We start from the raw sequence: 16,367 nt of genomic DNA, 5'->3' as shown, positions 1-16,367 counted from the left end.
AGTCTAGAACTTGGACTTTCTTAAACCATGGAAAACTAGGCAGAGTTTATTTCATAGAATGTAATGGTAGGTCTTCTACCACTGTTACAAATAATAATCATCATAAATTTATACCCCACGGGCTTTTCCTGTCATGTAAAATTACAATGTGGTTGCAGATACTGGGGAATTAGGTCTAACTGGAAGACTCTGGACGTTGCCCCAGATCGCTCATACCAGTAAATTACACACACATAAGTATTTCCTTTTAACATAAAATATGTCAATGAGAGATTATAAAATAATATATACTGAGTGGACAAGTACAGGCAGGCAAATGTATCCTTTGTTGAGGGTGGGGTTGAGCTTAGCTATTTCACTCAAGTCTGCTTTGGGAGCATCCCAAATGCCATTGTTTTTATAATGGAAACCCACTTATTTTGCTTTGGAAGTAGGATTATCTGCTGCATCTGGGCTGCAAGTGAGATGTTACAGGAAGGAATGAGGTAATACTGCTAAACCCACTTAGGTATCAGAATGTTCTCGTACTAGATGTGATGTTTATAAATTGTATAAAGTAATAAAAATTTTAAAGCTTGGGGAAGAGATTGCTTAAGTTTCTCCTATGAGTGGTCATTCACTTAGCAGACCAGTTCACAAAAATTGATTTGACCAGTAAGATTACACTGACTTACAAAAGTAGAAAATAATGCTGTTATTAGAGACAGAAGGTCTTGTCTAGTCCGGTCGAAGGTTCTAGCCATTTGATGAAAGTGGAAACTTACTTTAAGACACAGATAATGCCTGATTTTCCACATCAGTGGTTTGTGCCCCTGATTCGTATATACAGATGACATGTTAACACAGGTGGCATGATAGGTTGCAGGTGATATGCAGTTCCTAGCTGGTAGATCCTATTAAACTTAATCCCTTTCTGTTCCACCTGGAAAGCATATCCAAATGCAAATGAGTCAGAATGACATTGCGATGAGAATAACCTTGAATCTGATTTCTCTTAGGGTTACAAAGAAGAGTATTTTTAATGGTAGTTTAACCATTATAGTCAACTCAAAATATCTTGGTAAGTTCTTGAGATTTGCAGATTCCCAGGGCCCTGGTTAATTCTTGCTCTCTGATTTAACATACACTGATGTTGGAAGTGGTAAAGGGAAGCTTACTTAGAAACCAGCTGGGAGAGAAGGGAAGGGAAAAGTGATGGAGACTGGAGAGATGGAGAGCTGAGATTTCCTACTTTTTCATTCATTACAAGTATAGCTTCCTTTATATCATTGAACATAGTTATATGTTTGCGTCTGATAATTCCAACCTCTGGGTTATCTTAGAGTTCACACCATTGATTGTCTTTTCCCTTGAGAATAGGTCACATTTATACACGTTGTGTTGTAGAGACCCTGCATCCTGATATATTCGTCCAAAGAGTATTGATATTTTCCTTTTAGCAGACAGTTAACTTGATTAGACAAAAAGTGAAAACTGGCCTGTAGAAGTGGCAGCTCAAGTCTTCATTCAGCCCCTTTTGTCTTTAGCTGAGATGTTTTGGATCTGCTTCTCACACACATGGGTTAGGGGTTACCAGAGACTTGGACAGAGTTTCTACACAAAATTCCGGGCTCTCCTTCTCTAGCACTATCCTTTCCAGGATTCCTTCTCAGTTTCTCATGACTCTGGATCCCAAGGCTTTGTCCTCTGTTTGACCAGGCCAAAAAATACTGCAGGTTTTCTCTCAGACTTTTAACTTCCACATGGCAACTGTGATCTGCAGACAGGATAAAGCCCTAAAAAGCAGGAAGATTACCTTCTGTCAGTCCCTTGTTGAAAATTTCAGCTCTCCTCCTAAATCTGTCTGCTTTAACTCTCCAGAATCATCAGGTAGTTGTTTGCTTCTGTTTTGTCCAGAGTTTATTGTTGTTATCTGCAGAGGGGGCAGGTCTCTTAGGAGGTCACAGCTCCATACCAGAGATATGATCCCTACAGTGGGGATTTGCATTTGGAACTGATGGTGCCATTTCTTGGGCAGAGATGTAAGTCTTGGATGTTTATGTTAAAATTTGCCTGTTAGCCGTTCTTAAAATTCAGATACTTTAGGTATCTTTAGGTACCTTATGTGGTACAGGTGTTTTCAAAAAAAAAAAAGAGGGGGGAGTCAGAATGCTTGGGTTCCAGTCCCAGGCTTGATAATAATTGGTTACCTAATTATTATATGGTAATTATCAATCATTATGTTATAATTAGCCTAATGTTACTATAATTAGCTCATAATTAGCAAGTCATGTGAATCCTTGACCTGTAGGATGATAAGCCACTAATCATCTAATATAAATATCTTGAAGTCTCAGGGTTAATTCACTTCATAGGATTCAAAGGATTAATGTCCTGTATTAGGTGGGGAAAAGGTGTGGGTCATATGGTAGTGATAATATTTTTTCTTTTTATCTCAGATTCCCTCTACCCTGACTTTCCTTTATGCCTCAGTTCTTCCTGGGCACAAGTTATTTCATTCAAACTCGCTAATTGTAAAGAATTTTATTTTTAACATATCACATTTTGTTTGTCTCTTAGGCGGAAGTGCTGCAAAGGGTATAAATTTGTCCTTGGACAATGCATCCCAGAAGGTATGTAATATAATGGATTATATCTTCTCACCTTGTTTATGACTAATAACCAGAGGTCTTGTAAAGTTCAGATGTACACGGAACATATGTATGTTATCGGTGCATGCATGTGTAATTTCTCTCTTTTTTTGGCTTTAAATTCTTCTAATGCCAATTTGGTTATACATGTCAGGCTCTATCTAAATCATTACATAGCATTTACATGTATATTGAGTAATTCCTGTATCTCTGGTTTTGTGTTGTAGAGGCTATAATTCCCTAGTCAGTATTTCATGCACAGTTAGAACACAGCCATCTTCCCCAACCTCTCTACCTGCTTTTCATCTGCTAAACGTGAAGCCCCTTGATCATCAGCAAACACTGCTCGGCCCAGCACTGAAGAGACAGAGTGTTGTAAGACGTGGGCCCAGCCCTCAAGCTGGGAGACAGCATGTGGATGGCATGGAATCAGAGAGACCTGGATTATAATCATGCTTCCATGTTGCTGTAATCCATTTGCACTGCTGTGACAAAAATAAGTTAGACTGTATGGAGGCTGGGAAGTCCAAGAGCGAGGCACTGGAAAGTCCAATGTCTGGTGAGCGCTTCCTGGTTCATAGACAGCCATCTTCTTGCTGTGTCTTCACATGGTGGAAAGGGCAGGGGAGCTCTCTGGAGTCTCTTTTATAAGGGCACTAATTCCATTTATGAGGGCTTCACCCTCGTGATCTAATAATCTCCCAAAGGCCCCCACCTAATACCATCACACTGGGGGTTAGGGTTTCAAAATATGAATTTCAGGAGGACACAAACATTCAGTCCATAACACACATCCTGCTAGCTATGACCTTGGGCACGTGACTTTCTAAACCTTAGTTTTTGCAGAAAGTGTTAGTACTTGACTCATGTGGAGACTTTAAGAGGATTACCGCATGTAAAGTACTTGCAACAGAGGCTGGCTCTTATTAAGTGCTTGATAACTCGTGGTTCCTCTTATTACTAACAACTACAATATGCATAGTAGAGACATGCATATTGCAGAAGGGGCACATAGTCCCAGAGACCAGGGCGGTCAGAGGTGGTCTCGAGAAGGTGAGGAGTTTGGAGCTAGGTTATGAGGAAGGCTGCCCAGGACTTAGACAAGAAGGAGGAGGAGAACTGTAAAAGATTCCAGGCAGAGCACTGATACAGAAAACACTAAGAACTGTTGGAAGAGCATGACATTAGTGTGCCCAGGGCTGGGCTGGGGACAGGTGAGTAGGTAATGTGAAATAGTTTCCTTCACTGTTGGCCAAGAATCCAGGTCTCGCTAGTAGACTTGGAGCCCAGCCAAGCTAATTATGTTGCATTATCTCATAGGGAGCAGTTTCTTTATCAGTTAGAGATAAATGAATCCTTCTTACTTATTGCTCTCTTTTGCAGAAGAGTTCATTAAACCATAGCTGTCAACCCTGAGAAAGCTGCTTTAGGAAGGCTGGTTAGGAAATCGCTTCACATACGTTGGTTTATATTGGTCTCTCCAAGACGGAATTTCTCACTGCCAGCTAGTTCTGTTAGAGCTCGGTGGGAAAAAAAAAACACAGAGGTCAAAATAATTGCATTCTTTTATAAGCCAGCTTTTCTCAGCCACCAACTGAGTCCTTTATATTTCAATTTTGCGGATACAGAAAGATAATGAAGTTTAGGCCCATCAATTTAAGATCCTAGTTAAGGACCTTGCCCAACCTGATTAAAAACACATTACATGGATACCACATGCTTAGAATTTCTTTAAATGATAGGTGTTGTGGTTTCAAACATCTAAGCCTAAATCCAGTCTCCCTCACCCTACAGTAAGACGTTGTCAGCACCTAAGATTAATGTAACTTAGAACTGAATATTTCCAGGAAAAGTGGTCCCAAGTGCTGAAAGTTGCTTTGCCGTAATTAACTCTGTTCTATCGCTTTTCACTAGAACACTTTTTAAAGTTGATTTGTTTTCCTCTGTGGGAATAGGTCAGTGTGTTTGTGTGTGTTTGTGTTTATGACTAAAGGTATCTTTCATCATAAAAGTTTCTGTTACCCAAGGATGCAAAGTGTAGGATTTCAGAAAAGATGGTGTATTGGTCATGATTCTCCAGAGAAACAGAGATTTATTTTAAGGAACTAGCTCCCGAGATTGTAGAGGCGGGCACGTCCAAAATCTGCAGGGTAGGCCAGCAGGCTGCAGACCTCAGGAAGAGTTACAGTTTGAGTCTGAAGGGCCATCTGCTGGCAGAATTCCCTCTTTATCAATGGAGGGCCATCATTTTTCTATTTAGACCTTCAGCTGATTGGAGAAGACCAGCCCACGGTGTGGAGGGCAATCTGCTTTATTCAATGTCTACTGATTTAAATGTTAATCTCATTTAAAAAAAAAAAAAATCTCTGCAGAAAATTCTAGAAAAATGGCCAGATACTTGGGTACTGTGGCCTAGCCAAGTTAACCCTTAAAATTAGCCATTACAGATAATAGGAAGAGACTAGAATTTCTAAACAAATATGCTAGCGAGTAGAAGCTGCAATTTAAAAGTGTTGTTGCCTCATTTGTTTAAGTGTCAGCAACTTGTGGCCTGTGAGCCAAATCTGGCCCACCACCTGGTTTGTAAATAAAGCTTTATTGAAGCACAGACATACCCATTCACTTCAATATTGCCTATGGCTACTTTTGCCCTGCAACAGCAGACTTGAGTAGCTTCAACAAAGCCCTGCAAAGCCAAAAAGTATTATCTAGCCCCCTTTACAGGAAAAGTTTGCCAACCCCTGCCGTAAGTGTTATCTACATTGCCCAGGGGGTAGGGTAATCAGATTTGTTCTAGTTCAGCAACTACTAATTGTACTTAAACTGTAGGAAGAGAATAGTGCTGGTTGCCCCAGGGGACAACTGTGTCCTTTCAGCTATCCAAACAATCATTAGAACTAATAGTAAAAGAAGCTAAAATGCAGGTCAGGCTTTGACTAGGTGTCAGGCACTGTGCTTAATGTATCATCCAATTTAATCTTCCTAAAAGCACCGTGAAGCTGATCTTATTGTTCTCCCTATTTTACAGGTAAGGAAGTTGAGTCTTAAAGACCTCAGGATCACAGAGAGAGTGGCAGAGTGGGGAGGGTTGGCTCCAGTCCCTGTGCTCTTCATCATACCACTTCATGCCTCCTAGAATAGAGCCTGGCACAGAGTAGGCATTCAGCAAATATGGCAGAGCAGGATTGAGTCCTGTGGGGATTGGTGGGATGCAGAAACTAAACTCTGTTGAGGACTTCAAGGAAGTCTTCTTAAAACAGTGACGTTTGCATTGAGACTTGAGAAACTAGATAGGGTATCAACGGTAATAAAATGCTGAGAGTAAGAGTGGAGGAGTAGATTGGACATTATAAAGGGTGAAAACAGAATAAACAAAAACGTAACAGTAAGCCACGGATGTGATAAGGGATGATGGGGAAAAGAGTGTATTCCTTATCAAATTGTAAGGAATTCATAAATGAGTCTTAAGGTTGGAAGCGTAGTCTCAGGGATAGAACACCAGACCGCAAATGCAAGAGTGAGCCATTTATATTTAATGTTGATGAGCATAGAATTTACAGGCTTTGTGAGCGAGGTAGTGACACTCACAGAGGTATACGTTCAGAATATTACTGGCCTGACGGTGTTACATAGAGTGGACTTAAGAGGGAAGAATCTTGAGATGAGGATTTACAAGGGAGGTTCTGAAGATCTGAGTTAGAATGGTGCCAAGAGAAATAGGACAGGTGAAAACAGAGGAACTGTAGAGGGAAAAGCTACAGAGCAGGAAGCTGGTGGTCTCTGGAAAACCATCAAAAATGGAAAGTTGGGGCTTCCCTGGTGGCGCAGTGGTTGAGAGTCCGCCTGCCGATGCAGGGGACACGGGTTCGTGCCCCGGTCCGGGAGGATCCCGCATGCCGCGGAACGGCTGGGCCCGTGAGCCATGGCCGCTGAGCCTGCACGTCCGGAGCCTATGCTCTGCAATGGGAGAGGCCGCAACAGTGAGAGGCCTGCGAACGGCAAAAAAAAAAAAAAAAAAAAAAAAAAGTCCTAAAGAAACTGACATTGAAATGCACCAGGCAAATCACTTAAATGAAGCCCAGGCTATTTACAGTAGCCAGGACAGGGAAGCAACCTAAGTGTCCATGGACAGATGAATGGATAAAGAAGATGTGGCACATATATACAATGGAATATTACTCAGCCATGGAAAGAAATGAAATTGAGTTATTTGTAGTGAGGTGGATGGACCTAGAGCCTCTGTCATACGGAGTGAAGTAAGTCAGAAAAAGAAAAACAAATACCATATGCTAACACATATATATGGAATCAAAAAAAAATGGGTTCTGATGAACCTAGGGGCAGGACAGGAATAAAGACTCAGATGTAGAGAATGGACTTGAGGACACGGGGAGGGGGAAGGGGAGGCTGGGATGAAGTGAGAGAGTAGCATGGACATACATACACTACTAAATGCAAAATAGATAGCTAGTGGGAAGCAGCCACATAGCACAGGGAGATCAGCTTGGTGCTTTGTGACCACTTAGAGGGGTGGGATAGGGAGGGTGGGAGGGAGACGCAAGAGGGAGGAGATATGGGGATATATGTATATGTATAGCTGATTCACTTTGTTATACAGCAACAACTAACACAGCAATGTAAAGCAATTATACTCCAGTAAAGATGCTAAAAAAAAAAAAATTAAGCCCAGTGTTTATAAAGTCTACCACATGCAAAGAGCTTCTATTTAGCTGATTTTATAGCCTTCTCTTCAATATTTAGCTAATTTTATAGCTTTGCTTCTATGTAGCTATAATTTTTTTTATGTTTTAGCTATTGTATTTAACCATGAATCAGTTACAGCAGACATCCAAACAGGAAAAGGATCACCAGTCATTAGAGGGAAACCTACAAAAGAAACATACAGGAAAAAAAGAAAAAGAGTCTTAGAGAAAACACCACACAGAAAGAAGAAAGCTTCAAAGTAACTACCATTTATGCGTCAGTGAGTTACAAAAATGATATAGCATCCATGGGACCAGAACATGGTGTTATTAAAAAAAGATCATTCAAAGAAGAAATAAAGAATCCTTGGAAATTAAAAGCATGATAAAATGAGAGCAGGAAAATGGTTGGGAGATGAGATTGTGAAAATCTCTCAGGACCTGGAGCAAAAGATCAAAGAAATAAAAAATAGTAGAAGAAAAGTATGAGAATATTATTAGAGGACCAGTCCAGGGGATGCGACATCCAAATAAGAGTTCCACACAGAACAGAGGAAGAAGAAGAGAGTAAATCATTAAAGATATAATTCAAGAAAATTCTCTAGAATTGAAGGATATGAATTTCTAGATTAAAAGAGCCTACCAAAAATTGAAGGGGTCCCACATAAAGACGTCATTGTGAAATGTTAGTACCTTGGCGCAAAAAGAAAATACTAACATTTTTCAAAGAGGGAAAAATGAGATTTGAAAGATCAAGAATTAGAATCTTATAGGACTTATCCATAGCAGGACTGAAAGCTAGAAGACAGGGGAGCAGTTCCTTCAGAATTCTGAGGTAGCTTTCCAAACCTAGAATTATATGCCCTAACTAGCCATAAGGGTCAGGCACACATGACTTCAAAATTTTAAATCCTGTAAGACCTTTCTCAGTCTCTCTCCTCTTCCACCTTGCTCACTCTCCCAGCCCTGTTCTCAGTACTTAATAAGCCAGCAGCCAACAAGGCAGAAATGTGGTTTCCAGGGTACCAGTCACAAAGTAGCTCACGGAAGTGGAAGTTTGAAGCTAAGAGAGAAAGTTCACAACCACCCCCCCAAATATACAAAATAATAATTATTTTTCATTGAAGTATAGTTGATATTCAGTATTGTTAGCTTCAGCTGTACAGCAGAGTGATTCAGTTGTATATATATATTTTTCAGATTCTTTTACATTATAGGTTATTACAAGATATTGAACATAGTTCCCTCTGCTATACAGTAAATCCTTGTTGTTTATCTATTTTATATGTAGTAGTGTGTATCGGTTGATCCCAAACTACTAATTTATCCCTCCCCCACTCTTTCCCCTTTGGTAACCATAAGTTTGTTTCCTATGTCTGTGAGTCTGTTTCTGTGTTGTAAATAAACTGATTTGTATTATATTTTAGATTCCAGATGTAAGTGATTATATTTGTCTTTCTCTGACTTATTTCACTTAGTGTTATATGCTCTAGGTCCATCCATGTTGCTGGAAATGGCATTATTTCGCTCCTTTTTGGGGCTGAGTAATATTCCGTTGTATATATGTACCGCATCTTCTTTATCCATTCATCTGTTGGTGGACATTTAGGCTGCTTTGCATGTCTTGGGTATTGTAAATAGTGTTGCAATGAACATTGGGTGCATGTGGTACTAGATAATTATTTTAATTCCAGGGAAAACAAAACGGTCTTCAAGAAAGGATGGGGAATTAGAGTATACTTCCAGGCTTAGCAAAAAGTAGCTTTTATATTGTCATTATGCTGCCAACACTGAAGACTTATAAAACCAAAATTTCAGTGTAACGACAGGGGCAAAATGCAGGAGTAGGAGGCATGGACGTGGTTGAGGAAACCGTGATAAAGCTGAACGTGTCTCGTCCATGACTGGAAATCCATAAAGAGTATTCACACAGAGGAGGAGGAAGCAATGCAAGCTGGCTGTTTAGAGATGCAGAGGGAAATCATAAAAGAATCAGCCGCAGGAGCTGGAAGTGGTACCTCAAGGCAGCTGGAAGGGAGGAGGAAATCAGGGCCGCTGTTTTTCAAAACAGGTCTTTTTCTTTCTCTCTCTTTTTTTTTTTAGCATTTTGCTATCTTTTTTTAAATTAATTTTTATTAGAGTATAGTTGCTCTACAATGTTGTGTTCGTTTCTACTGTACAGCAAAATGAATCAGTTATACATACACACATATCCCCTCTTTTTTGGATTTCCTTCCCATTTAGGTCACCACAGTGCATTAAGTAGAGTTCCCTGTGCTATACAGTATGTTCTCATTAGTTATCTATTTTATACGTAGTATCCATAGTGTATATATGTCAATCCCAATCTCCCAATTCCTCCCAGCCCCTTCCCCCCCCTTTCCCCACCTTGGTGTCCCTACATTTGTTTGTTCTCTACATCTCTGTCTCTGTTTCTGCTTTGCGATTAAGATCATGTAGACCATTTTACTAGATTCCACATGTATGTCAGAAAGAGGAAAACAAATATCGTATATTAACACACATATGTCAACACAGGTCTTAGTGAGCATAGCAGTCAACACGGGACTCCTGACTCTGCCCCTTTCCTCCCCTCCCTCCCTGGCAGCTGCTGGACGACGGGTACAGCTGGCCGAGCAGGGCAGCCCACAGCCAATCACGGCTGAGACCTTGCTCTTGAGCGAAAAGAGCACAGAACATGGGCTGCCTAGAGGTGATGCCTCAGTGAAGAAAACGCATTTGACCAGGGACACATGCAGGAAGCGCAGGCCTGGAATCCCATCTGTGGGGAGGAGTATTTAGCAAGGACCGCCTTCCAGGTCGTCCTGAGATTGGCGTGATCCTTGTCTCGCTGACCCCACCCACATCGGGGGCTGACAGCCCACCCATTCCACTTTCACATGTGGCAGAGCAAAGCCAGGCTCACTCTGTTTCCAGCGATAGTTTATCTGTCAGCACCTGGGGGAGACAGTGCAGTGATTAATGAGATGCTGGGTCTAGTCTGGAAGTAAATGTTCAGCCTGAGCCTCCTGACTTAGAGCCAAAGTCCCTTCAGAGACTCGTTAAATATTAGTTTGTTTGTAAGGACTGAGAAAAGAGGAGATGCCCTGGTTCTCGACGAATAGAGCGTCCACCCCAATTTGCACAGACTTAGAGCTGGAACGAGATCTCTGGCCATTCTGCCTTACCCAGACGCTGCTCACCATGCAGAATCGACCCTCCCCCACCCCATCTGCATGCCTACAGCACAGAGACATCAGTCAGCCTCCCTCAGGCTCCTCCCAGCCTGCCTGACTTCCAGCACCGCCCCGCCCCTCACGTTAGGAAGCCAGTGCCCATAGCCAGGGCTGGCTGTTCAGTATTCAGCTGGAAGGAATTCCTTGTCTCTCCAGCAGTTGGTGAAAAAGAGGAAGCAGGCCCCCAGGTAATTCAGCAGAGCCTGGCCACCTAAAGCTTCTTTGCTCTCTGGATGAATGACAAAAATCAACTACTGAATTGCACACTATAAAAGGGTAAATTTTGTGCTATGTGGATTATATTTTATTAAAGGTGTTCTATTTAAAATGAAAAAAGGAAAGGCAGCAAAAGAGAAATACAGTGACTCTTGATCATGGTGGAAATCCTCAAGTAGATCAGTTTTTAGAAAGAATAAACATGAAAGTTTAATATCTGTAAATTGACCCTCCTGAATTTATATGTGTCCAAGTACCCACAGGACAATCTCCTTTTCCGCAGGGATTGCATACTTTGGTTTGAAGGTCTTTGCGCTAGATGAATTTATTTGAGGTTACTTTTACATGGTAAGCACATTCTTCTTACATAGATTGTGCCAATCAATACACCATTAAAGTTTGTAGTGATGCTCTTATAGAAAGAAAAAAATAAGGATGGTGAGGTGACCCAGGGAGTATCACAAGTGATATTTCCATTTAACCATTGAGATTCTGAGCACTCAGTTACCCATTGCAGCCCTCCTGCAAGATGCCCCATGGCCTGAAGAGTTAACTCCCTCTACACATAGCTGGTCACACCACCGTTCCCCTTGAGCGGAGTGCAGCCTAGATAGTCTGTTCCCGACCAGGGCTGGGTGGGCCCCGCCTCCGTCTAGTGAATGACTGTGGTGGTTTTGAGTTCACACTTTTCTTTTTCAGATTATGATGTATGTGCTGAGGCTCCCTGTGAACAGCAGTGCACAGATAACTTCGGCCGAGTGCTGTGTACTTGTTACCCAGGATACCGATATGACCGGGAGAGGCACCGGAGGCGGGAGAAGCCGTACTGTCTGGGTACGTTGGTGATGCGCGTTATTTCTTGGGTCCTGAGGATGTGCCAGATTCTGATGATTCTTTGGAACATTCTTCATCAGTGGGGACCAGCTCTCAGGAGCCACTTGGATGCCTCCCCTTACATCCTGATACTTGTTGGATGGAGTTGGGTTGGTACTATTCTAGGGGTCACTACCTTTCACCATGATTATTAAAACAAACGATGACCAAGGGATTCTTCAGGGAGTGGGTACCAGTCAGATCCTAATTGGCAGTGAGATATAAGAGCAGGAGAAGGGGAATATTACCAAGTGAAAACTAGAATAAGGTGAAACAGAATGTAAGGGGGCAGAAATGTGAAAATGCAGGAAGAACGAAACAAGAATAAGCCTCCTCTCAGAAGATGACCTGGAAGAGAGACTGGGAAAGAGGAGGTGTCTGTATGGCAGACAGGCTGGAAATGACTCAGAGGGAGCTGACACCAGCCCCCGGGGCACAGCTGAGCAAAGCCAGCATCATCCATCGCCACCAGCTTGCTCCCTCCCCCCTCACTCACTAGGCTTCCCAGCCCTGCACTCCTTGGGTTCTGAGGCAGGTTTATGGTCGTTGGACCCTGGAACTGCTTGTATCAAAGTGTGGTCAGTGCATGTCTAAACTGTCTCAGAAACATCTGGGCTTATGGCTTAAAAAAAAAAAAAAAGGTTCCTGGCCTCCCCTCGAGACTCTGAGGGTGGATGCAGAAATCTGCATGTGCACAGATGCACAGTGCAGTTTGAGGATGAGCTCAAAGATGAACTTAGGAGACTGCAGAGGCATCTGGATAGAAAAAAGCAGCTGTGATGAGCAGCCCCCTTCTCCATCCCAGGGGCGCTCTGGAGAGCACCACTTAAGAGAGGTTCTAGGTGTTAGCTCTCCTGGTTTCTCCCCAGTGGCCCCTGGCATGGCGCCCCCCACTGAACAGGAATGGAATTGAGACCACCAAGCAAACGGAGGGGGACCCGTGGGCTCTCCTGCAGAGAGCACCGTAAACCCGTGTGTACCACGATCCGAGGTCCCAGGTGCCAGGGCTCTGATTTCAGTTGCGGTAGCTCTGGTACCCATTTCTTTTCTTTGGGAGGCTTGGGGACCAGCAACACTAGCAGTCTGTTAAGAGTCCCACCTGTTTCTCTCTCCTTTCAACCTTGTCCTTCCCCCTGTGGACAGTAGAGGCAGCCTTGCCCTTAGGTTGAAGGCAGGGGCACGTGGACAGACGTGGTCAGCCTGGGGAATTGCAGAGGAGGCAGCAGCTGTGACAGCTTAGCTTACGGGTGACGTAGTATGAACTGCCAGGGAACATCCAGATGACCACATGCCCCTCGTGGGCACACAGGCCTGCCGGGGTGGGTCCCAGGCAGCTTGTCCAGGGAGTGGCTGGGACGTTGTCGGCATCCTGGAGCGCAAGGTTGGGCTCCGTCCGCTGGCCACATGTGCACAGTCTGGGGCTGTGTGTCCTGGCCGCCACCCAGTATCTTCAGCCAGTGAGCAGGAAATGGGTTTGGGCCTCCTTCTCTTGCCCTGCTGGGAAATGGCTTTGTTTCCACCCGTTCAGTAGGGGGGCAAGTCTGTGATGTGCGCAGTTCACGTGGACTTTCTCTGGTTACTTGTTTGATGGTGTCGTGGCTCATTTCCACCACTCAGGAGGGGTCTGTTTGGGTCATGGATGGGGCTGAAATTTCCTGGGGAAAACGCTCTCCGTTAGACCCATTATGACTATTTTCTTTTATCAGAAGTGCCTTTTCCCAGGTATCATCACGTCTCCTAACTGAGAAGGAGCCGTTCCTAGTGGCCTTGGGTCACCACCATGCTGTTAGGAACCACTGGTTGTAAAGGGAACATAAAAACCCTCGGCACACTAGGGTCTTTGCAGGAAATCATTTCTACGATAGTCGTTTTCCAAAATGTGTTGCCATCTGTTATCTCATTTCCTCTTCCAGGGAGCCCTGCAGAAGTATTTAGGGCAGGCTCCACTGCCATGTTCTATAGTGAGAACTTCGGAGGCTAGCAGTACCTGCACCAAGCCACGAGAATTGGTGGCGGCAAAGCCACAACCAGGAACCCCATCACTGATCAGTTTGTAACCATGGTGACACTGCCTGAAGTGCTCTTGTCACGCATGGCCCACATCTTTAGCTTCCTGCTTTGTTCCAGGCTTCAGTGACAGAGGTCTGGCAGAGTGTCCTTTGCAGACATTAACAGAAGGGCCAAGCCTAAGGTCGCCTGTTGTGTTGGAAGTGATCTCTCTGAAACTGTCTTAGCGTTCTCTGCGTTTGATTCAAACCCAGATATCGACGAGTGCACCACCAGCAGCGAGACGCTGTGCGCGCACATCTGCGTCAACACCTTGGGCAGCTACCGCTGTGAGTGCCGGGAGGGCTACGTCCAGGAGGATGATGGGAGGACGTGCACCAAGGGAGACAAATACCCCAACGACACTGGTGAGTAGGGCAAGTAAAATTATCCCCCTAATTGGAGGGAGGGAGGGGAGGGATGGGCAGGCAGGCACTTGGAAACCCAGTAGGCTTCCTCAGGAAGCAATGGGCAGGAAGGGGCATTTGTGTGAATGGTAGGTGGGATCTGGGTAAGAGAAAGGTAGAAGGTCAAACCCCTAGAGAACTAGTGAAAGAGCTGCCTGCTAGCAGCAAGGCGTGCGGCTGATTTTGTGCTGGGAGCTCTGCACCAAGCACGGAGGTTGTGGTGTGCTCATGGACAGATCGGTGGAACTTAGTTACGAACTGAGATCAAACGAGGAGGAGCAGAGATGAGGCCAGAAACACTGGGTTCTCTCAAGGAAAAAAAAAGGGGGGGCTGAATAGAAACATGAAACACTTCTGTGTAACGCAGCAATCCATTTCAGCGCTACTGAAAGTATAGTCTGTGGCCCCGTGCCTGCCTGTGAGCTGTTATTTGGTTCATATTCAGGTTAAAAAAAAACAGAAGTTGAGAGTGTTGAGAAGCACTTTGCAGTCGTTCATTTTTATTGTATTCAGCAAGCCCAGTCCACCCTGACGCGGAGGACTTTTAGAAGCTGGCCTTTCTTTGCAGAGTTTGAGAAGCTGCTTTATATTATTTTGACCAGATTCCACCAAGATGTCTGATCACTTAGGGATGTGATCAGCTGGAATGTTGGGTCATTGCCTTGTTTAAGTGTGGACGGGAGGGAGGGAGGAAGGAAAGGGCATTCCTGAATCTCCAACCCTTGTAGGCCAGGAAGCTGCCGAGCTCAGAGTTCAGCTCTGACTCCTCGGGAGGGGAAAGTGGCAGGAACACTGTCGTCTGCTGGGAGCGGTTGGCTGGGCCTGGGCCATCTCTGGGTGGTGAGGGGCTCCCAGGGCAAATCATCTCTACCAAGAAATGCAGGGGAATGGAAGGACCAGAAGTGCTGGGCACTCAAGAGGTCGCGGTTCTCCCGTGTAACCTGAGATTCACAAAAGGGTGGAAGGCCGTTGCCATCAGCTGAGGACAGCAAGCAGCTGGGGACCAGCTGTCTCACATGGAAAAACTACGAAGCAAATCCTGAAGAGCAAGCGGGTTGAGTCATGAGGAAGCCACCATGCATTAGAAGTAACGCGAAAGGTCTGCTTGCAGTCAGCTCCGGCTTGGGCAGCTTGGGGTCATTGGAATGACTCAGAGAGCTTAGTGTGACACTCTTTAAAGCCTGAAGCATGTGGGACCTGGGCGCCCAGAGGTGCTTAAAGGCAGGGATAATCAGTCTTTGGGGCATTTTTCAGACATTTTCAAAACATTTTTTCAGACCACTTTTTAATTATTACTCAGAATTAAAATCACTTCGCTTTTGTCCCATGGTGGAGAAGGTTTGGGGGAGGGGGATGTGTAACTTACCTCTTAGATTATGTCCTTCGTGGAAAGGAAGAATCTCACTGAAAAATGAGGTGCAGATTTTTAGCCGCTGATATATTAGTGATGGGCTGACTTGAGAGTTAGCAAGGAGAAAGCAGCTTTCTAATTTTTCATTTTGGAATTGGATTTCCAGCTGTGCTCCAAGCCAGGGAGCCCGTGGGCTTGGGCCGAGGGTCCTCAACCTCGTAACCCTGTTGTGTCTTTGCCTTATATTTCTATTCAGGTGAAATCCCGTTTACCTGGGCGTGAAGGGCAGCCTTGAGCAACCCAATCTAGAGGAAACCACAGAGGTGGCAGCAACAACTGCTGAGTATCAGGATGGGGTTAGACGGTAGGGATCTCTAAATTGTAGGAAGCGGGCCACTTGTGAGCACTTCCCACCTGGTGGGGTAGAGTGGTCTGCTCAGAGACCACAGGAGTCGGATGGAATTTCCAGAGCCTAGGGGAAGATTTTATACACTGAATCTACTTGTTCTTTGGTCTCAGGTGGCCTCTACCTCTTGCACTAATTCCTAGTGTTCCCAGCCTCATCCCTCTGAAGTCACCCTGCTTACTGTGTGGTACCCCAGGAATGGGTCTGAGCCAGAGGCAGTGACAAGGTAGGGCCTTGGTGGGACATGCTCACCCCCTGCCTCGCTCTTGGGCAGTGTGGACCCAGAAAGGAGCCCAGCCCAAGGGCCAGGGCATGGGAAGGTCCCACTGAAGCTTTGATATTAGCAGTCTCTTGTGCTGAGTCGGTCCTGGGACCACACTCCTCTGTTTCCTTTCCTGAGAGATGAATTGTACTTCTTTAAAAAATGTCCAAACACACAAAATTTTCAGTATAAGAGGTCAAGAATTTAAGTGAGAACCATTTTGACTTCTAAGGCTAA

The 16,367-nt window shown here is 44.4% G+C and overlaps 1 protein-coding gene across 1 annotated transcript in view; it reads left to right on the top strand.

The window, feature by feature from the left end:
* The window catches only part of CCBE1 (collagen and calcium binding EGF domains 1), a 233,723-nt gene that overhangs the window by 191,031 nt on the left and 26,325 nt on the right, over window positions 1–16,367 (top strand). The window contains exons 3-5 of the mRNA XM_030868082.2: window positions 2,560–2,612; window positions 11,485–11,619; window positions 13,920–14,072. Of these exons, the coding sequence (XP_030723942.1) occupies window positions 2,560–2,612; window positions 11,485–11,619; window positions 13,920–14,072 (341 nt within the window). The remainder of the gene's footprint in view (window positions 1–2,559; window positions 2,613–11,484; window positions 11,620–13,919; window positions 14,073–16,367) is intronic.

Source organism: Globicephala melas, chromosome 13 (assembly GCF_963455315.2).
Source record: "Globicephala melas chromosome 13, mGloMel1.2, whole genome shotgun sequence".
NCBI lineage: Eukaryota > Metazoa > Chordata > Mammalia > Artiodactyla > Delphinidae > Globicephala > Globicephala melas.
This window is presented reverse-complemented; position numbering and strand designations above follow the sequence as displayed.